At 47.2% G+C, this 21,863-nt stretch overlaps 1 protein-coding gene across 1 annotated transcript in view; it reads left to right on the top strand.

Annotated features, from left to right (window-relative positions):
• The window catches only part of SKIL (SKI like proto-oncogene), a 237,947-nt gene that overhangs the window by 174,114 nt on the left and 41,970 nt on the right, over window positions 1–21,863 (top strand). Inside the window, exon 6 of the mRNA XM_078666184.1 lies at window positions 18,382–18,606. Within this exon, the coding sequence (XP_078522310.1) occupies window positions 18,382–18,606 (225 nt within the window). The remainder of the gene's footprint in view (window positions 1–18,381; window positions 18,607–21,863) is intronic.

The following is a 21,863-nucleotide window of genomic DNA, read 5'->3' on the forward strand; positions in this document are numbered from 1 at the left end:
TCTATAACGTGATGAGCTGGCTATAGGGGCTCGTCTGCTTGGGTGGTGCCTCTCTGTGTTCCACAATCCGCCACCTACAGCAGATAATTAAATTATTGGTATGTTTGTTTTAACTTTAATTACATTCCCATATGCTCTTTTACCTTGACATTTAATTTACATAAGATGTGTGAGGCAAGGCTGCTGCCACACTGCATTATGGAGTTGACATGGCCCATCATTGTCACAGCAGTGAATGTTATAACATCACATGAGTGACAGTATGAGAAGGCTTCCTACCCACCATAGTGAAGTGTAGAGAGCATATATGTCTAACAAGTCTATTAATATGGCCTTCTTGAAATATGAGCTTAGGTCATGAAACATTCATTGAGCCAGGAAGGGAATGGAGAGACACCCTCCCATTCTCTGACAAAGCAGTGAGTTTGCCTGTCCAAGCCAATCCAGTTTATAGCAGTAAAGAGAATGAAAACCATGCTTGGATTGGCTGGATGTGCTCTGAGGCAGAGTGCAAGCCCTACACACAAAGTTTCGGACAAAAAGTGCAGGGGAAGGAAATAACTTAAACATGGACAGTGAAATAGCAAGTAGTATTTTACCTTACTTAGTAGCCTTACCTTACTACCTGGAATGGGCTCTTGTCGTAGCGCCGGGACACACTAGCTAGTGTAGCCATGCGCTTTATTAATGTTTTTTTTTCTTCTTTCTTCCGATCCTTGGTTTGACGGCATGCTTCTTGCATTTTATACTCTAATAATGACTGCACAGTTCGTGACGGTATGGGGTTTACTGACTGCACAGTTTGTGAGGGTATGGAGTTCTAGGGAGAAGAAACTGTTGTGTGTCATCCTGCCCTCAGTCCTGTTGAACATGGGGCTCTTGTGCACCCTGTGCTCAAGACTTTCCTCGTCCTTGAAGTGCTGAACATCGAGGTTCTTTCTGATTTCTCACTGCCTGGTGTACTGTGTAAGATGTTTACGCTCTAAGGAATAGGGCATCTGTTGCCTGACCGTTTCCTCCCTCTTGGTAGAATTTCTTTAAGTCTTAGACTGGTGCCCAGAAGTATATGGGCTTGAAGTATGGTGTGTTGTTGTATTACATGTTGACTCAAATTATTAATAACCGCAAGTCATAATTAACTTGGTAGTGAAAAAAATGAAGTTGGTGGTGGGATCACGGTACTCTGTGTATGTTATGCACTTAGCAGAAAGTCAATCTAACTTCAGATTGCATACACGTGAACCTGAATGTTAACCTTGGAACACCATATGTCCCTTATTCTTGAAGCCACCATGCACACCTCAGAGCACAGGTTCTGTCCTGCTTGTTAAATATGCCATCTATGCTTTCAATTTTTTATTCTTGGGGTCACGGCTGTTCCAGGTCACTCTAAATATCACTGGAAGAGAGATTTGTAGCTCTTCTGTCTCCTCCTTTACTTCCACAAGTGGGGGTTTCCACAACTAGATCTGTGTGCAACCCGCAGACGACACAAAATGCCCAGACTTCGCCTCCAGGTTCCCACACCCACCATCCAAGGTCAATTTTCTAGCGAGGAATTGGTCAGGGATATTGCCTACACTTTTTTGACTTCTCCCTCTTCTTCCTTTTCTGGTTCAGAAGCTCAGGCAAACATCCCTCACACTCCTACTAGTAGCTCCCACAAGGGCCCGACAGCCCTCGTTCACAACACTCCTCGAACTATCAGTAGTTCCACACGAGAAGCTTGCCCTCAACCCAGACCTTCTCCTTTGGAACCATGGAGAAATCAGGCACCCAAATCACAGGAAACTCAACCTAGTGATGTGACTCCTGAGTTCATAGAATCTGGTTATCTCAAATCTTCCCACCTGAATGTATGACCACAGGCCCCGAAAAAACCACTCGCCCACTTGCAATAGCGAGTGAGATTTTATCAGGCCGAGCTATTTTTAGCATTTACTCCCTGGATAGTTAAGCTGAAAGGAGCAGGTGTTCTGTTCATTCAGAAAGTGAATGAGCAATAAAGAGTCCTTAAAATCTTGTTTTTGCCTTGAGACTTTTGCAGTCTGTTCACGGACAGAGGTCCAGTGTCAGTTTTCTTTTTACTAATTGTTGCTTATCTAGTTCCTGGAAAATGGTGTTTAATTTTCTTTCTCATTATAGTTGATTCGTTTGTCAAGTGAGCTATCTGACAATATTTCTGAAACAAAGTGCTGTAAAAGGTTAGGTTTTATTTCTAACAGCATTTCAACAGCTTGTAAATGAATAATACAAGTATTTCAAAATATATCCGGAATTATTAAATAACTTTTTATTTGTAGTTCAGAAGTGTAATGCAAATAAAGATTTACATAGGAGCAAAACAAATCAGAACAGTTTACTTGGTGATGTGCAAATGATAAATATTTGCTGAAACTCGATTTTCAGACAATGTACACTATATAGTTTTAAAACCACATGTCAGTGGGAAATTCTGTGGCCATTTCATTGTAAAATCTGCTGATTGCAAATGACTATGTGCTGCTACTTTATGCTTTAGTTATGTATTTATTAAAAGTGACAGTTTTTAAACATGATTTGAGAATCATTTCTCCCCCCGCACTGATGACAATGCTGTTAATGAACTGAGGCAAGTCAGCGGTCGTGTATCCTATATGCGGCTAGATTTGTATTATGGAAGGCCCTAAGAGAGTGATTCTGCCTCATGTTCCACCTGCACCTACGTTAAATCTTAACATTGTTCTCACAAGACTTATGGGTCAGCACTTGAACCATTGCATAATGGTTGCCATCACTTTGCTTAGACGTGTTAGTGAGCTCCAGGCAATAACCCTAAAAGAATCTTTCTTCCAGCTACACAGGGATAGGGTGGTTCTTCACACTAACCCCACATTCCTTCCAAAGGTGGTCTCCCCTTTCAACCATAACCAATCAGTTGAGTTACCTGTATTCTTTCCTCACCAAAGTCAAATGCGGAAAGGGCTCTTTATACATTAGATGTTCAAAGAGCTCTAATGTATTGCATAGACAGAACTAAAAACTTTCATAGAACTGTACAACTCTTTGTTGCTTTTTGTGTCCCCTCACAAAGGAAAGGCCATATCCAAATCAAGGCATTTGCCAGATGGATAATTAAATGCGTTTAAACATGTTACGCCAAAGCCAAAAGGGCTTTACCAATGCCCCCACAGCACACTCTACTCACAAAATAGGGGCTTCCATGTCTTTCCTGGGCAATGTCCCACTAGCTGATATATGTAAAGCAGCTACATGGTCTACACCACTCATTTTCACTAAAAAGTATTGTATGGATATTCTAGCACGCCAACAAGCTAATGTAAGTCAGGCAGTGCTACGTACACTTTTCCAAACCACTGCAACCCCCACAGGTTAGCCATTGCTTTTGGAGGGCCCTACTTTACAGTCTATGCAAAACATGTATATCTACAGCCACACATGCTTCAAACGGATTATGTTACCCTGTAAGCATCTGTTCTTGGCATGTAGTGCTGTAGATTCACATGCACCCACCCTCCTCCCTGGACACCTTTGGCCGTTGAAGTTCCTTTACCTTTGCATACTCATGGACATCTCTTTACTGACACTTATACTCCATTCTCACCTGCCTGCAGGAAAACAATCTATCAATGGAGTCGATTCCCATGTGCATTTTTACTAACAGGAAGAGTCACTTTACCTCGTGGCTTGAAAGACTTCCAGGAAAAACAACTTGCACACATCCTGACCAACACTAGATGGCAGGAGTATGCAAAGCATGTGAATCTACAGTACTACATGCCAAGAACAGCTGCTTACAGGGTAAGTAACAATCTTTTTGTATAGCATCCTTTATTTAAACCTAAAACTTTTTATTCAACTTTTAATTACTAAAATGTGCTGTAAAATGACCAGTTCATTTTATTTTTCAAAATGTTGTTGGCGGAGACGCACACCCCCTCTCCCCCCCCCCCCCTTAAAAAAAACTGTCCTTGGGTTAGTCCGGCTCGCACTCCGTTTCCAAGTTATGAGCAACATTTACTTCTCACTACTTTACTCACCACTTTCAAAACTCACCAGCCACTACTTGAGCTAGATGCTATCTCTGTCCTGCTAAATTGTCGAGCTTTATGATATTTCCTTGCCAGCCATCATTCTCACCAAATAATCCTCATTTAGTAAACTTTCTTATTTCGTGAGTCTCTTTCCAAAGTTCTTGTATAATTACTACTACAAAGGGAAGTGAGAGAGCGTACTTATCCAGTATTGGGATATCTTTCATAGATTCACATGCTTAGAATCATCCCCGCCGACGAGGTGGGAGTCTTGTGGTACAATAAAATATATACATCATGGTAATAATAACATTACACCATAGGCTACAGAAGATTGCAAAGTCACTACACTAGCCTATCTTAGTCCTTTTGCAAAAATAACCAAACTTGGAAACCAGCCAATCGGGCATCAGCCCCTCCTAGAACCTTCCCCACAGAGAGGCAACCCCTCAGATTTTCTACCGCACCTCATGTGTTAGGGAGTCTCTCTGAGCTCTGCTCAGTTTTTTTCTCAAAAAGTTTTACTTCTTTGAAGAAATATGTCTGATTCCAAAAAGAGTTTGTTTTTGGCCTGTTCTACTTGTGGGAAGAAGAGGCTGCACTTTGAAGACCCTCATAAAGAGTGTATTTATTGCCTCTACCCAGCACACAAGGTCAAGGACTGCAGGATCTGTAGAACCTTTCCTGCCAAGACCTTAAAGGATAGGGAAGAACGCCTGCTGGTTTGGTTGGAGAAGTTGAAGGCATCATCTGGAGTGGTTTCTGAAGGTGAAGGCAGTATTAGTCCTCAGGCATCCACCCCCATTTCCAAGAAGAGGGATAGATCTGGAGATCCTCCTGAAAAGCTCAGTAAGACCTTGAAAACATCCTCTTCTGAGGTGGGTCACTCTGCCTCAAAAAAAGAGAAAGTCTCTTCTGAGGTGAAATCCAGAGATAAGGTGAAGGTTTCTCGGAAAACTACCTCAAAATCTCTTCAGGATCCCCCGTCGACGAGTAAAACAACGTCGTCAATGAGAAAATCACCACAGAAGGTGAGTAGATCTTCAGCGTCGAAGAAAAGTATACCGTCGACAACGAGTGTCCCTGCGCCGTTGATGACCCGCATCATGTCGACACCGGCTTCGTCTTCGAAGATCCCGTTGACGATGCCTCCGCAGTCGACGACTGTTATCCCGTCGTCGACGAGTACCCCGTCGACGATACTTCATGTTCCGTTGACGAGCGTGCCATCGACGAAGTCGTCGACGAGCCCGCCGTCGCCGAAATTACCATCGACGATCTCACCATCGACGATGATCATGCCCTCATCGACGAGTCCACCGTCGACGACAACTTCAACCATGACGTCGACGACCACATCGTCGACGAGGTCTTTTCCGTCGACGACGACTATGATTACAATGTCAGCGATGCCGTCTATTACAGCCATTTCAGCAGAATATGAATCACCATCGACATATATTTCTGCCACTCTGAAGTGTAAAAAACCTACACCTTTACAATTTACGCCTGTTTTGAGCTCTAAATTGTCGTCTTCCAGACAGTTTTTTCATGATGTTTCACATATTTCACCTTTACCTCCAAGCCATTACTTGGAAGAATCTGAAGATGATAATGACCCCTACGGACAGGCACATGATCCTTCACAACTTAGGATAAAATATCAAGACGATGATGAAGAAGAAGAATATTACGAGCCATGTGAGTCATTGAGAGCGCCACAAGAGGTTTTCCATCAAGAGCCAGTGGTTCAAATGCCTGCTTCCCTGCTTCAGGACTTTACGGCAATGCTGAAGGACTACAACAATTGCTTTTCTCCAGCTCCACCTCCACAACAGCCTTCTGTGCAAATGCAACCTGTGACACCTGCAACACCTGTTGCTGAGCCCCAGGTGTCGTTGCTTTCACAGCCGCTACAGGATGATGACGGGGACACAGCGGCTGAGGCTGAAGAAATTCCTAATTCGCCCACTACCGTAGACGAATGGGATGAATATCTAATTTCGGCTCCAGCTTCACCGATTCCTCCAGCTGCAGACTCTCCTCCTGAGGACATAGGGGGATTCCATGCCATATGGAAAGGGCTTCTGCTAGGTTCCACCTAAACATGCCGTACAGAAGACGGAGTGCTTCTTATATGATTTTAAAGACCAAAACAGGAAGTCTACAAGATCTGTTCCCATAATTGATCATATTTGGAAAGAGGGAATACAAATCATGCAAACTCCATTCTCCGTTCCATCAATCCTCCCCAGGGTTGACAAAAAGTATAAAGCACCGGAGGATGCACCAGCCTGCCTTTCAGGCCACACTAAAGCAGACTCTGTTATATCTCAGGCAGCACAAAGAAAATCAAGGAACCCTTCAGCTCCAATAGCAGCTCCTCCTGACAAGGATGGAAGGTGCCTGGACAATATAGGCAAACGCTTTACCACAATGGCAGGCGCTACTGTTCGGGCTACAAACTGTTTGGCCATTCTAAGCAGACATGACCGTCAATTGTGGTCGGACATCTCGCCATATATAGAAGATCTGCCAGATCAGAAGATGGAGGCAAGGAAAGTTCTCATGGAGGCTGAGAGGGCCGCTTCCGAAATCATAGATATCTTTATGGATATTGCGTCTCTTGGATTCCGACAACTAGCAGAAGCGGCTACACTTAGAAGACGGGGCTGGCTTAAAGCAACAAATTTTCGCCCAGCGATCCAGACGGAAATCCTGGACATGCCTTATGATGTCGATCTCTTGTTCGGCAAGCATATTGACGATGCACTACAGGATATAAAAAAGGACACCGATACCGCAAGGTCATTGGGTTCCCTGCAATATTGGAAGACACCCTTTCGAGGAGTAAAAGGCAGAGGTTCCTATTCCTTTCGGGGAGGTTACCAGAAATACCAGCAAGGGAACCAGGGTCGATACAGATACTCCTACCAACGACAACAAGCCTACAGAAACCCTCCAACTGCCGCCTATAGGGAAGAAGCGTCAACCCCAGGGCAGAGACTCTGCCAGAAGGCAGTGACATTCCTATTGCACCTGCACCAGACATGCCTCAAGCATACAAAATTCCTATTATTTCCCAACATTTCAACAATTGGATGAAAATAACCAAAGACAAGTGGGTATTAGATATCATAAAATTTGGACACACCCTGGAGTTCACCAAATTTCCCCCTCCTCATCCACCTCCGAAGAAAAATCCACCACAGCTTTCTCTGCTCAGGAAGGAAGTAAAATCTATGCTGTCAAAAGGGGCGATAGAAAGAGTTTCTCACTCTCAAACAGGAAAGGGATTCTACTCTCGCTTTTTCCTGATAAAGAAAAAGTCTCGGGATTGGAGGCCGATCTTAGACTTACGAATGCTGAACAAATACCTACAAAAGAAATCCTTTCGCATGGTGACAATTCAGGAAATTCTTCAGCTTCTGGACCATGCAGATTTCATGACAACCTTGGATCTCCAGGATGCATATTTTCATATCCCTATTCACCCCAAACATCGAAAATTTCTGAGATTCACGATGGCAGGTGCACATTTCCAATTCAAGGTCCTTCCATTTGGCCTGCGTTCCGCTCCAAGAGTCTTTACCAAATTTCTAGCTCAGGTAGCTGCTCATCTCAGGCTGCAAGGCATCCAACTATTCCCATATCTGGACGACTGGCTGATAAAGGCTCCATCCTTTCGCCAGGCTTCTCTTGCAACAACAAAGTGCCTGCAAACATTTCATTCTCTGGGCCTCTTGTTAAACGCCCAAAAGTCAAGCCTCTATCCTTCTCAATTGATACAATTTCTGGGAGCAAAATTAGACACTGTTCAAGACAAGGCATTCTTGTCCACAGACAGACTATCCGCATTCTCTCTCTGGCATCGGACCTCCTAAAAAATGTTTGCTTCAGTGAGAATGATCAAATCTTTTCTGGGAATTTTGTCGTCAGCAATTCTGTTAGTGCCTCACGCTCGACTAAAGATGAGGCCAATTCAAGAGGAGCTGGACAATCAGTGGCTCCAGATTTCAGGTTCATTCGACGACATGGTTCAAGTAACTCCAACATGTCTTTTCCCACTCCGGAGGGGGGCGGATAGCCCTACACTCCGTTCACGCCTGCGGTGGGAACCCCGCTGTTTGAGCTACCTGGGAGTCAACATTTATCACGACCCGGTTGACCTCCTAGACGGTAATATTGGCCGATGTATCCGTGCCCTGAAGGGTTGTATATCCTTCTGGGCCACCTTGCCCCTCTCGATGGCCGGCCGAGTGGCACTCCTGAAAATGATTGTCCTGCCGAGACTGCTCTACTACTTCCGAACCCTCCCCGTGTGGATACCAGGGTCCACCTTCAAACACCTGAAGACTATATTAGTGTCCTTCCTGTGGGGCACGGGTAGACGTAGGATCGCGCTAGCGACGCTGACCCGCCCTAGAGACGAGGGGGGACTAGCAGTCCCGGATTTTGAGTTGTACTACTTGGCGGGACAGCTGCAGTGCTTTACGCAGGAGGTGGCGAGGGTCTATCGGGGACCGGAGCAGGACAGGGAAGGGGGCACCCCTCGCCATATCCTGGCGTATATCACTCTACAACAGAAGTTGATCTTGAGGGGACTCTCTCAGGAGGAACGAACATTCCGACAATGCTGGAATCGCGCCCAGAGGCGGGTCGGGCCTGGTCACCCGTATGCCCCTGAAATCCCATTAGGCATGGTGACGGCTCTACCGCATGGCGGTGACTGGTCGGGGTTACGCCTTTGGGAAGAAGCAGGGCTCCAGATGCTGGGCGATTTATACGAGGACGGAGTGCTTTCCCCATACCAGACTCTACAAGAGCGGTACGACCTCCCCAGAGGTGACTATTTATTACACGCAGCAGTGGTAGGAGCCATGCAGAGGCACTGGGGAGGAGCTCTGTCGGAACCCACGACGTCACTAGCGTGCCAATACACGATGATGGCGGCGGGTACGTTTAAAGCCGTTACATGCCTTTACCGCAGAATGCTTTCCGAAACACTGCTGCCTCTTACGTCACTTAAGACTAAATGGGAGGAGGACCTGCAATTAGACATCCCGGACACGACATGGGCGCAGCTAGTGGGTAGAGCTAGGAAGAGCACTAGGAATGCGCGTTTTCAGCTCATACACCTATACATCATTCACAGGGCCTACCTCACCCCGCAAAAAATCACTGCATACTTTCACGTAGCTGACGCGGCTTGCCCCAGATGCAATCACATAGGTGCTGACTTAGTACACATGCTGAGGGGATGTCCCGCGCTCCAAGACTACTGGACCACCATTGGGGAGACCCTGAACGCGATCACAGACAGGGAGCTACTCTATGACAATGCTGTCACTATACTGCACTGGTTCCCCCACACCAAAAAAAACAAGTTGTCCAGCAAGTTCATAGACATGGGTTTACTCCTTGCCAAAAGGGAATTGACAAAAAGCTGGAAATCAAGGGTGGGACCAACTCACAGGAGATGGCTGCATGAATTCTTGAAGTGGGCCACTGCGGAGAGCACAATCCGTTATCAATTGGCCCGCCGTCACTCAGATGATAAGGCGCGGGATACAGCGATGGCCTGGGAAACACTAGTACAAGCCCTCAGGGATAGCACTGTAGAGGAGGAGGAGGTGGAGGGGGAGAGCATGGATCGGCCCCAACCACAATAAAAGGGCCCACGTCACTACCAGGGATTTCACACACGCAGTTAACCACGACTGATCCGGATTCCCAGATCGAGAGTGCTTATAGTTGCACCACACGCAGGCGCTGGCACCGCAGAGGGTGGGGGGGATTGGGAGTTGTAGATTAGTGGGGGGTTGTTGTTACATGTCACTACCTATCACTACACTAGTACACCAGGGCTACTTTACCCACAGAGGACGACAACATCATAAAAGCAGACGACTAAGGACACTGACCGTTGTTGGAGATGTTAACAGCACTGTACATGGTAAATTACTCTGAACATTCACGCCGCCCTGCCTCCGGGATGAGGGCTGAATGGCTGTGTTTTCCCACATTTTTACTACTGCTCAGGACCCAATGCTTCTGTACCTTCTCACACTGTTGGTAGCCTCGATGTGTGTTTATGTTGCTCTGCAATAAAAATTATTTGACAAAAAAAAAAAATGGTTCAAGTAACTCCAGTTATGAAAGAAACGCTTTCTTGGTGGAGGTGTTTCAAGAATGTCTCAGTAGGGCTCACTTTTCAGCCTCCAGTTCCAGATTATATCATCACAACAGATGCTTCCCTGGAAGGTTGGGGTGCGCATCTTCAAGATCTAAGCGAAAAAGGGAAGTGGCCCTCCGCAATGGCAAAAATGCACATCAACTTTCTGGAGCTTCGAGCAATTTCACTGGCCCTGCAGTTGTTTCTACCTCGTCTCCGAGGATCTACAGTTCTCATCAGAGCCCACAACACCACTTGCATGCATTACCTAAACAAGCAGGGTGGTACAAGGTCTCACATTCTGTCCCAGGAAGCTCAAAGCATCTGGAAGTGGCTTCTCCGGCACAATAACACAATCAAAGTGGAACATCTTCCAGGAGTCCAAAATGCCTGGGCAGATTCCCTCAGCAGGGCAAAGAAATTGTGTCACGAATGGGAGCTGGATCAAACAATACTGGACAATGTCTTTCAAAAGGGGGGCAAGCCAAATCTGGATCTCTTTGCCACCAAAGACAATCGGAAGTGCTTTTTCTTCGCAAGTTGGGAACCGGAGAAGGGGATGAGATGGATGGGCATCTTTGCCTACGCATTCCCTCCTGTTCCTCTGATCCCGAGGCTTCTACACAAGATGAAGAAGGAACCATGCTGCATGATTCTGATTGCACCGGTGGCCACGTCAGCACTGGTTCACAGAGCTTCTCCTTCTCTCCAAGTGCAGGCCATTCCGCCCTCCGATACTGCCGGATCTCCTAACAATGAGCAAAGGACAGATTCTGCATCCTTGCCCAGCTCAACTGCAACTCCATGCTTGGTTCCTGGACTCACAGATTTCAGGGATGTAGACTTACCTCAAGAATGCAGAGACATTCTGAATAAAGCAAGAGCCCCTTCTACATTGCGGACCTATGCCTTAAAATGGAAGAGATTTTGTTGCTGGTTTTCTAACAACAGCTTGCATCTTTGGAATGTTCTCCCGATAAGGTTCTGCCTTATCTGTTGTCACTTTCAAAGTCTGGTCTAACGTTTGCATCGGTTAAGCTGCATTTAGCCACTATTTCTACATACAAAAGATCTTCTGGGATGGCATCACTTTGTTCCAATCGTCTCATTAAGCAGTTCCTGAAGGGACTTTTCAGAACTTTCCCACCGATTAGAGCTCCTCCTCCGGAATGGAGATTAAATCTGGTTCTACAGCAACTGATGAAACATCCATTTGAACCCATTCATAAAGCGGATATCAAGTATCTCTCGTGGAAGACGGCTCTTCTGTTGGCACTCACCTCTTCCCGACGAGTGAGTGAAATACAGGTGTTTACTATAAGGCAACCATATTTGAAATTTGCTAATGATTATGTCCTCCTGCCGACGAATCCCACATTTATACCCAAGGTTCCTACTTCATTTCATCTCAATGAGCCGGTAATATTGTGAACATTCTTTCCTAATCCGACTACAGCAGCGGAGAAGTTATTACATACCTTGTATGTCAAAAGATGCTTGAAATTCTACATATCTCGGACTGTGCCCATCAGAAAATCTGATCAATTATTTCTCTCGTATGGTGGACCCAAGCCAGGCTCAGCTGTATCAAAAGGTACTATCTCAAAGTGGATTGCATCCGCCATTCAATTCTGCCATTGCAAGGCAGGCCATCCATTGTCAAGCTAGCCTAAAGCTCATTCTACCGGGGCTATGTCCTCATCTACAGCATTATTTGCTGGTGTGTCTTTGGACAAGTTTTGCCGAGCTGCAACCTGGAAGAGTGTGCATACTTTCACTCTGCATTATTGCCTGGATCTGGCAACAGAAGCTGAGTCAGCAGTTGGACAAGCAGTACTACGAAACCTCTTTAGATAAGGTAAGCCTGATGGCAAAATATTTTGTTTCTGATATTATGCAAAGTCTTTATTGTATACAATCATTCTTGTGTATGTTTATGACTTGCTCTTCCTCACAAAATAGGTTTGTTTATACATACATACATACATATTTTGCAATGGTTTGACATGGTATCTCTTGAACCTCTTATGATACCCACCATCCACTATATAAGTATTATTTACTGCTAGCTACTCTGATTCTAAGCGTGTGAATCTATGAAAGATACCCCAATACTGGATAAGAAAACGAGTTACTTACCTATAACTTCAGTTATCCAGAATTGGTATCTTTCATAGATTCACATGCGACCCTCCCTCCTCCCCAGAGAGGCTTACCTTATCGTTATGGCATACTTTTTTTTTTTTTTTTTTTTTCTTTCGAACCTTTATTTGTAGCAAATCAGAGTAAAGAGATGGGCCTACAACCATCGCGGCCGGCCGCTAGTAAAGTCAAAACATTGCAAGCAATAAGCATCGTGGCAACAATTCAAGGCACAGGATAATACAGTAACAATACAGAATTCGGATGCGGCATAGCAGCTCGAGTAAGGATATGAAAGGTTCATTTTACTAATAAGGAGCAAAAAGAAGCGTCACGCAGTCACACGCATTCCCACGATAGTGCGTCAATCAGGATAGATGAAACAGTGTCTATACAATGAGAGGGGCCCCCAGGGACAAAATATACATAACAGGAGAAGCAAAGGCACAGCCCCAGCATACAACAGGTCCAAACCCACCCTTCAGCGCCATACACACCGCAAGAAACACAGGCAACGACGACAACTGAGAAAAAGAAAGACTAAAGGGCCATAGTAACGAACACAAACATACGCCCCACCCGCAACCCCCCACCCTGCACACCCGCAGAAGGTCATGGCCTACCCCCCAGCCGCGTGCCTGTCGCCCTAATAGAACCCGAAATATAGAAAGATAGAAAAGAAAGAAAACAAAAAGAAAAAGAGAGAAATGGAGGAGGACCCCCAGTGCGCCGCTCGGCCCCGCCCTGCACCCCAACACTACGAAAATCCCAAAATGGAGTCAATACCACAAAGAAGATCAATAGAGCCTGGGTACAGGAACAAAGAAATAGCAATCACAAATATCCACGACATCGCCCGTCAATAATAAAGCAAATAGAGGACAGGCCACTTCAGCCCTGACCCTGTCGGATAAGAATACTGCCTGAAGGTCTATCAATAAGCAATGGGAAGCACAGTCTCGAAGGTTCGAACAGGATAGGCGGGCCCGGACGGAACAAGGCCATAAAAAAGCATAATAATTCAAAGCCACCCAAATACAGACAATAACGATAAGGCAACCACAGCGCCGGGCCCATGGACTTCCAAAAGCTGACACAAAAGAACAGCATCCAGAAGGAGAAAGTCAAACAGTCCGGCCATGGCCGCGAACCCCCGGGGCCAGTCCAAGACGGAAAACAGCGCTCCACTCCCAGCCGCCAGTCAAACATGTGCCCCGAGGACGAAGTCATACAGACGATCAAGACGGCCAGCACGGGCAAAGAAGTCCGGGCACCAGGCGTTCCGAGGAGCCTCCGAGGAACCAAAGCCTTCCCCACAGAGGCAGCAGCATGGTCAGCGGCCGACTCCCGTAGTAGGACCCTGGTCGACATAGGTAGCGAAACAGCGATGGCGTCCAGTCCTGTACCCAGAACTCGGGCGTAGCAATCAACAGTCTCCTGCAAAGTCGTCAAGGCAGCCAACACATCTCGGGGTGCGAACTCCGTCGTGCGATGCGGGCATCCCTGCCCCATCTCTGCAACAGCCGCCCGGCCCGGACGTGAGCCGCGAAGAAAGGCGCCAGCCGCCATCTTGAGCCGATCGGCGCCGGTCCCCTGCACAGATCCAGGGAGCGGGCCGCACCGTGGGGACACCGCAGGATGCATCTCCAGGACAAACAAATTGTGGGGCAGGGTCCAGAAAGGAGTGCCACCAAAAGGCTAAAGTCCCGCCGGGCCCCGGGAGTCGCCCACCTATATCAGAGCGATCTCCGGTTATGCCTGGGCAACAAACGTTGGGGAGGGGGCAGGAGTCAAGCGCCCCCTCCGATCCCACGCCGCCACTCTGTCCTACGAGGGTCCGCGTCGATCAGTTCGTGTCGGTGCCGCTGGCAGCGGTCGTTCAGAACATCGGCCCCCACCGGCGAGGCGATGCTCCACCCTTGACGGCCGTCGATGCTGCGGCCGAGGCCAGAGGCCCCGCCTAATCAACGTCCCGGTCCCACCATCACACGGGCCGCAAAGCAGACGGGGAGATTTCTCACGATCGGCGGCACGTAGACGCTCCAGAAGCAGACGGTAGGTGTTCGCTTTCACTCCAGAGACAAAGGAGGGCACTTTGGGGCAGGATATTCGGCAGGATAGTCGTGTGGGGCCAAGGAACTCGCGGAGCCGAGCGACTATGCGACCATTGCAGACGGCTGCTTGGCTCCTCCCGTTATGGCATACTTATTGTCACTTGTGCTACGAAAATATGAGGGTTTGCCTCTCTGTGGGAAAGGTTCTAGGAGGGGCTGATGCCGGATTGGCTAGTTTCCAAGTTTGGTTCTTTTTGCAAAAGGACTAAGATAAGCTAGTGGAGTGACTTTGCTATCTAATGAAATGGAGAACAGGCAGCCCTCCATGTGTTCACGATGAATGAGTCTTTGCCAGAGCCTCCGGAAGGGATTTCAGAACAGCCCTCTGTCCCAAAGTAATGTCTGTAGGGTCCGGCTTTTTGTGGCGTCGACTGCGCCGCTGCTGTTGCCATTCCAATGGCGATGCTCCTGGGGCCGAAACCGAGCTGCGGGTCTCTTTTTCCTCCTCCGGGATGGTGACTCCAAGAAACCGGCTGGCTCCCGATAGGGAGCAAAGCTGGTATTGTTTCCCATCGCGACGGAGAAATTCTTCGGAACGGGTGGCCTCAAGAAGATGAAATATCGTGCCGGCGAAGGGAGGCTGTGATAGGTCGGAAAAATCGGCACTTCTGTAAGGTGATCGCAGCAAGGTCCTGGTATAAAGTAGGAGTTTGGTCCTGGTAGGTAAGTGGGCATGGTTCTGGCCTTACGAAGGATCTCCTCCTTTGTACTGAAATCCTGGATGCAGACTAGAATGTCAGCCGCAGCCACCTTGCCAGACCTGGGAGGCCCCACCCGGTGAGCTCTGTCAATCTTCATGTCGGATTCTGGTGGGTTCCCCTGAACATCATTAAAGAGACCCCTCACATACGCAAAGATGTCTCCTGCTTCAGCGTTGGTACCAACTCCTCGAATTCTAATGTTATGTCTCTGAGAACGGTTCTCAGGGTCCTCAAGTTGTGTCTGGAGATCTACCTGCTGCTTGTGGATGCTGATGACTTCTTGTTGCAGAGTAGAACGTTCTGAGTCCCTGTTATCTCCTTTATCTTCAAGGATGGCCTCCCGTTCCATAATACTATCAACGTCCCTAGGGAAATCTTTAATTTCGGCAGTTAGATCACGCTTCACTGTCTGCAGATCCTCCCGAAGCTTCGTGAAGAGGGACTCAAGGAAGGCGCCCGTCACCGGCTCCTCCTGCGCACCCCCCGGCGGTTATGTGGCAGCGGCACCTTGAGATGAGAGGGCCATCGCGGAGGACCCCTGCTATGGAGGCGCGAGAGAAGAGGCCTTTCAATGTTATGTCAGGTTTAGAGTCCCTTAAATATTTGTCCGTCTTGGCCCGGGTGGAGGTCATAGCCCAGACTGGTGATGTGGAGGGCCAAACGAAGCAGGCACACTACAAAAAAGCTCCAAACCTTTAGCCTCGTCCGGCAAGCTAGATGTGTAGCCAAGTGGTCAAATGAGGGCTCTGATCCAGGACCCACCAAGCTGGTCGTCGAGTTGGACAGTTCCTGCAGTCCACGTGTCCAGCCTCAATCGCAAAGCTCTCGCAACTCCTGGTGGTGCTGTGACCCAAACACCACTGAAGCTAGAGTCTCCTGCAGGGAAAGCCAACCAGGGAAAGAGCAGGGAACACATGGCGCTCCCACAAGCCGCACCCAAACCTAGCCGGGCCGCTTCCGCAGGAGGCCAGGTCCCTCCCTCGGCGACCACCTCTAACGGTGGCCACGCTCTAGTGCCGGTGTGAGGTCAGGTTACAAAGAGCCCCACCGGGTGTATAGGGTGACTCTGCTGCGAACCTGCCTTGCTGATGGCCCACTGAGTAGTCACTGAAGGTACCCTCCTGCAGATGTAGGACGCGGCCATGAGGTCCTGCAAAGCACAGACCAGCTAAGTCCCGTTCCCCCCGAGCAGGAGGGGCCCGTGATGGCGGCTGGGAGCCCCGGAGAAAGACCTTCAATATTGGTGGGGTCCAGGCCACACCCGTCCAGCGCCGAGCTGGTGTGCAGCAGTCTGACAGTCCAGGTCCCAGAGTAGGAAAGTCTGGAGCAGCGCACTTCAGCACCAGGGCCAAAGCAAAATCAATCTCAAAGTGTGATGAGGCAAACTCCCCAGGGGTGGTTGTGTTCCATTCTCAGCAGATCATGCACATCAAACAGTAGGGGGCCCCTCGCAGTACATATTCCCCCTCAGACTCAAGCTCACCTGGGACCAATGAGTGACCTGCTCTGGGTGGTATCCTCTGGGTGGACAGATGGCGACGCCGAGAGTGTCTCACCTCTCGAAGCCCACACCAATGGTGTCCGTACACCGTCAGACCCCACTTAGCACAGGCCGGGAGTAGGAGTTGAATAGTCACGTCTATGCCGGCGGGCTGCAGCTCGTGGCAAAGCGTAGGGCAGGTGGGGGTGAATGTGGTCGACACGAATTGGCTGAGCCAGGCCTGCCGCTTCCCAGGGACTAGGCCGCAAAAGTTGTTGGCGAGGCCTGGGAAGCCGGGGCCTCGTGAAGAGACCGCTCCGGGTGCTGTAAGGTGTCCTCTATGCCTCCCCAGGCAGTTGCGGCTGATCTGGGTATAGGGCCGGGTCTCAGAACGTACTTTAATGCTGAGCGCGTCGCCTGCATCAGGGACACCTCGCTCTTTCATTTTTGTTTTTTTTGTTTTGTTACTTTAATGGTGAGCGCGGCGCCCGCTTCACAGGACACTGCGCTCTGCAATACAATAGGTCTCGCTTTTGCCAAAGTTTGACCTATTGGTATTGTAAATGACAATGCCTTTTAATATTATGAAGGCATTGCTGTTTAAAATGCCAATAGCTCAAAATCTCGTTATTGTGAGACCTATTGCATTGTAAATGCTTGTTCCAGTTGGCAATGCTTCTTCATCACCAGAGGCAGCTGGTTCTCAATCCATTGTTGAGTTTGACTGCATTGCTAGCTGTTTTTTCAACTAAGAAGACTCTTCTTGTTACCTCACACTATAATCCACATATTTCATTTCTTTCCCGACACTGTTGAATTGTATAGGGGGGCGCACACTGCCTCACACTCCAGCACTCAGTTTGCCCCGATGCATCATAATAAATGCAGTGTATGATAACATTTTCTTCGGTGTCCGGCTTTAGTTTATCACCCTTGTTGGTGCAGCCAGTGCTGTGTATCTCTAGACACGTGTTTCAGGATAATTGTCCTTCCTCAGTAGAGAGCAACACTTTTTTGGGGGTGCTGGAGATGCTGCCCAAAGTCTTCTCAAGTCTGCGCAAGTGCATCAACCAGAGCTCGTCAGCTCGTTAGCTCAAGGGAGCCTTTTCAAATAGGAGGGGGGTGGGCGCACACTGCCTCACACTCCAGCACACAGCTCCACTGTGCCTCATGACGAGCTGAGCTCGTCATAAGCGCCGAAGGGGTTAAAGTTAAGTCAATTCATGATGTTTACGATATACATGCCCAGAAGTTTACATTCATGGGAGGCATTCTCGCTAGTGCGCTTACTTAATGATATAAATAGGTCAACCATGTTCAGAGTCATGGGAAACTGCATGTTGCCTGCTTAATCTACTGCCTTCGTTTGTAGAAACCTCTTCAGATGGTTTTTGGTCATCTCCACTATTTGGCAGTATGCAAGAGAAATGTCCTGGAGGTAGTAGGGTTTAGGATAAGTAATTTATTTTAGTATAGCTCCTTGTCTCCCAACTTCCAATTTTCTTGGGAGCTCATGGCAGGATTGGTAACTGAGAGACCCTGGTGGCAGGAGCACCAGTGAGAAGAATTAATATGAGAATATAGACCACACATATTAAAATACTTTTTAAATTGTCCGTGATATTCTTGTTTTCTTAATTTATATTTGTAAAATTGTACGTTTCTTAATCTATTATTACGTAGTATATTATCATAGAGTGTTTAGGCCTGTAGTAATTTAACATTTTCTTAACAGGAAGTTGACATGCTGAGCAGTCGCAAAATTACTAAAGAACTGACAACAGAGCAACAGAATTTAGAGCATGAGCTTGACACGTTGCAGGCAGAGCATGCACACGAAATGGAAGAATTGCAAGAGGAGCAGAAGGAGTTAGAGCTAAAGCTGGACCGAGTGAGACAGCAAAACTGTAACTGCGATTCAAGCCTTGAAAAAGACTTAGCTGAACAGTATGCTGCACAGGTGAGAAATGTCACTTTTTCTTAATTTTGATAGCCACAACTTTGATGTGAAGTATATATATATATATATATATATATATGTAAACTTTTTTCAGTGAAATTCACACCCCTGGCACTCTTTCCCCATGCACACAGCAGCATAAATAGGTTTTCATGTCTTGATTCAACTCCAAAGTATTCTGTAGTGTTTTTAAAGGGATCTGCAGCAAAGCATATGTGCATTCAGCTGAATATTTAACTTCATCTTGGTGCATCTGGGTTGCCTTTCTCAGAGATCTCAACATCGTGTCTTTTATTTTTGGTGTCTCATTTTCATTGGGTAACATATTCAGTCCTAATTTATACGAATAATACTCTGTTCTACCTAAGACTTGTATCATGAGTTCTTTTTATAAACTGTGTGAATAGAGTCTCAGAATTATAGACCTTTGCCAAAATTTTGAAAGCACACCCATAAATGGTAAAATGTTTTGTACAGTCAGGATCAGAGAGCAATTTCTTCTCAAACCATACCATCTCATTAAATCTTCACTATTGTAACATGGCAGGTGTCTGTACAATTCCTATTCACCCAAGGGGACATATTGGCCTTTTGCTTCATCACACTGATAATGTTTGTTACCAAACTCAGTAGCACTCATACTATTGAACCCAGAAGAATGAAAAGCTGAGAATCCTGCTGTATTTAAACCTGAGATCATATGGCCAAATCCAGATTCATGCAGTGTATGTATTAATTGTCTTAACTGCCAAAAACAAGGCTTGCCCATATGCTACTGTATAGTTGGGAAGGTCATATATTCTATTAGTTTAACTGTATATCTATTATTTTCCTGACAATCTTGATTGTATGATTTATTTCGGTAGATTAACCGGAGGTCTTCATCCTGTTTATTTCCTAGCCATCTGATTTAAGTACTTTCACAGCTACCTTCTTTCATGGCATCTTGTTTTGCATGATACTTTACATCAGACTCAAGATAATGACTGATGGCAGTTGGTATTAATAGTATGGGGAACGGTCACACGTTGACTGTTTCAGTTCTTCAATATGTATTGTATGTGTGTTTATTCTTTGTTTTCTTTCTTAGGCTTTGACACACACCTACGCAATAGATACAACAGCGCCTTTTCAGTCATGACTTCTTATAATGCTTTGTCACCATACTCCCTGCTCTGCAGCTGTGCCACAATAGACCCTTTTCATATAATTTCCATTTCACACTATCACACCCATCCCCCATAGCAATGACCTTCCGAGTAAGTTCTTTGAATATTAGCGGTCTTCTAGACTGTGTGAAACATACCACGGTTCTCACTTTTGCGCACCGACATATCCCTCAGGTACTCTTACTTCAAGAAACCCACCCTATGGGAGATTGTTTCCCCTTTATGGCACGTAAGGGCTGTGATAGGGTTTTCCACACAGGATATATCCTTGGGTCTCGAGGAGTTGCTATCCGACTGTGATGTTCCTTCCCCTTTTCTGTTTCCCACTAAACATACAACTCTCATGGCTGCTTCCCTGCCCTGACAGGGACACTGGAGGGCCAGGCTATTAGTTTAGTGAATGACTATGCACCGCCTGCATCCCTTGGCGTTTGCCTCAGAGATCTCGGCAAGCTCCACTTGAGCCTTCCACCGGGTCTCACATTGATTGAAGGCGACTTTAATGCAGTGCCCAACCCAGAGCTTAATACCACTGCGCCCCCTACCAACCCAAGGCGTGCCAGGGTGCGTCTCCTTGCAGACTGGATTGCCTTTCTTTGCCCTTGTGGCGACTGAAGAGCATGGCACCTGAGACATTGTCAATTAACTCACACCTCAGAGGCCTGTCATAAACACTTGCGGATAGACGTTGTCTTTATACCTGCTACAGATTGCTGAGTTATTTCACAAATACAAATTCTTCCTTGTGGGATTTCAGACAATTCCTCTCTTCTTCTTCATCTTGGATCCCCCCCCCCCCCAAGTACGGCCATCGCCCTATGTGGTGTCTTAATGCCTGCTTTCTCCAGGATAGGGCTTTCGTTCAAACTCCTAGTGCTGAATTCCAGTCTTACTTCCGCAGCAAGGAGGGTTCGATCGCTATGGTAGGCACCTTATGCATTGCTAGCAAAGTGGCCATTCAGGGCTTTGCTAAGGGACTTATTAGAGTACAGGAGTGTGCTCACTCCTCTAATATTACTGAACTGGAAGGTACTCACCCTTCGCTTGGAACAGCACCTCACGTCAGATCCCCAGGAGAGTATCTCCCGACAACTGAGTCTCCTTCATGAAGAAATATGTCACCATTCACTCGAAACCTCCAAACACCTTCGGTGGGCCGCAAAAGTCAGGATTTATGGATGGGGGACAAAAATCGTAAACTGTTGTATTGATTAGCCTTTCATCAACAGCTGAACAGAATCATACCTGAAATTGATCAAGGTAGTCACCCATGTCACACGCTCTCAGAGATTGCACAAGCTCTTGTTCGTTCATTCGCTCGCTATTACGAAAACTTGTATACCGCTCCTGCGGGGAGTGACATGGTCTTTCCTAACCACTTCCTTGACGCCGTCCCCCTTCTTCCTCGCCTATCCCTCACTGAAACCTGCATGCTAGACGGACCCTTTACAGCTGAGGATGTTAATGAAGCGCTGCCTGAAACGGCTCCGGGGAGAACTCCCGGACCCGAAGGCTTCCCTACGGGATATTATACTACAATATGCGAGACTCTAATTCCCCACCTTCTGTCCCTTTTTAAGGAGGTGTTTGGCGCCTTTCCTCCGGAACTGGACTCAACCGCTATAGTGGAGATCCCTAAAACACAACCACCCTCTACATCATTGCACTATTGGCCAATATCCCTCCTTAATAGAGAGGTTAAAATCTTTGCCACCATGCTGGCTACCTGTCTCAGGCAAGTCCTTTCTTGCGGACACATAGTACAAGGCATTGCCTCCGACAGCTCCACGTAGCCGTGGCTCACATTCCTCAACTGCCACATTATCTAGCTTTACTTTTTATTGGTTTTGAAAAGACCTTCAATACGGTGGACTGGGGTTGCCTTTAACTAGTGTTGATTCACGTTGGCATCGGACCTCGATTTCGTGGTATGGTTCAAGCTCTTTACTCCAACCCCACTGCTCGAGTCCAGATTAAGGGAGTCCTCTCTACAACTTTCCTCATAGGGTGAGGGACAAAACAGGGTTGCCCCCTCTCCTCACTCCTCTTTATGCTCGCAATTGATGCCCAGTTGGAGGGATGGAAGTG

Source organism: Lissotriton helveticus, chromosome 11 (genome assembly GCF_964261635.1).
Source record: "Lissotriton helveticus chromosome 11, aLisHel1.1, whole genome shotgun sequence".
NCBI classification, from domain to species: Eukaryota; Metazoa; Chordata; class Amphibia; order Caudata; family Salamandridae; genus Lissotriton; species Lissotriton helveticus.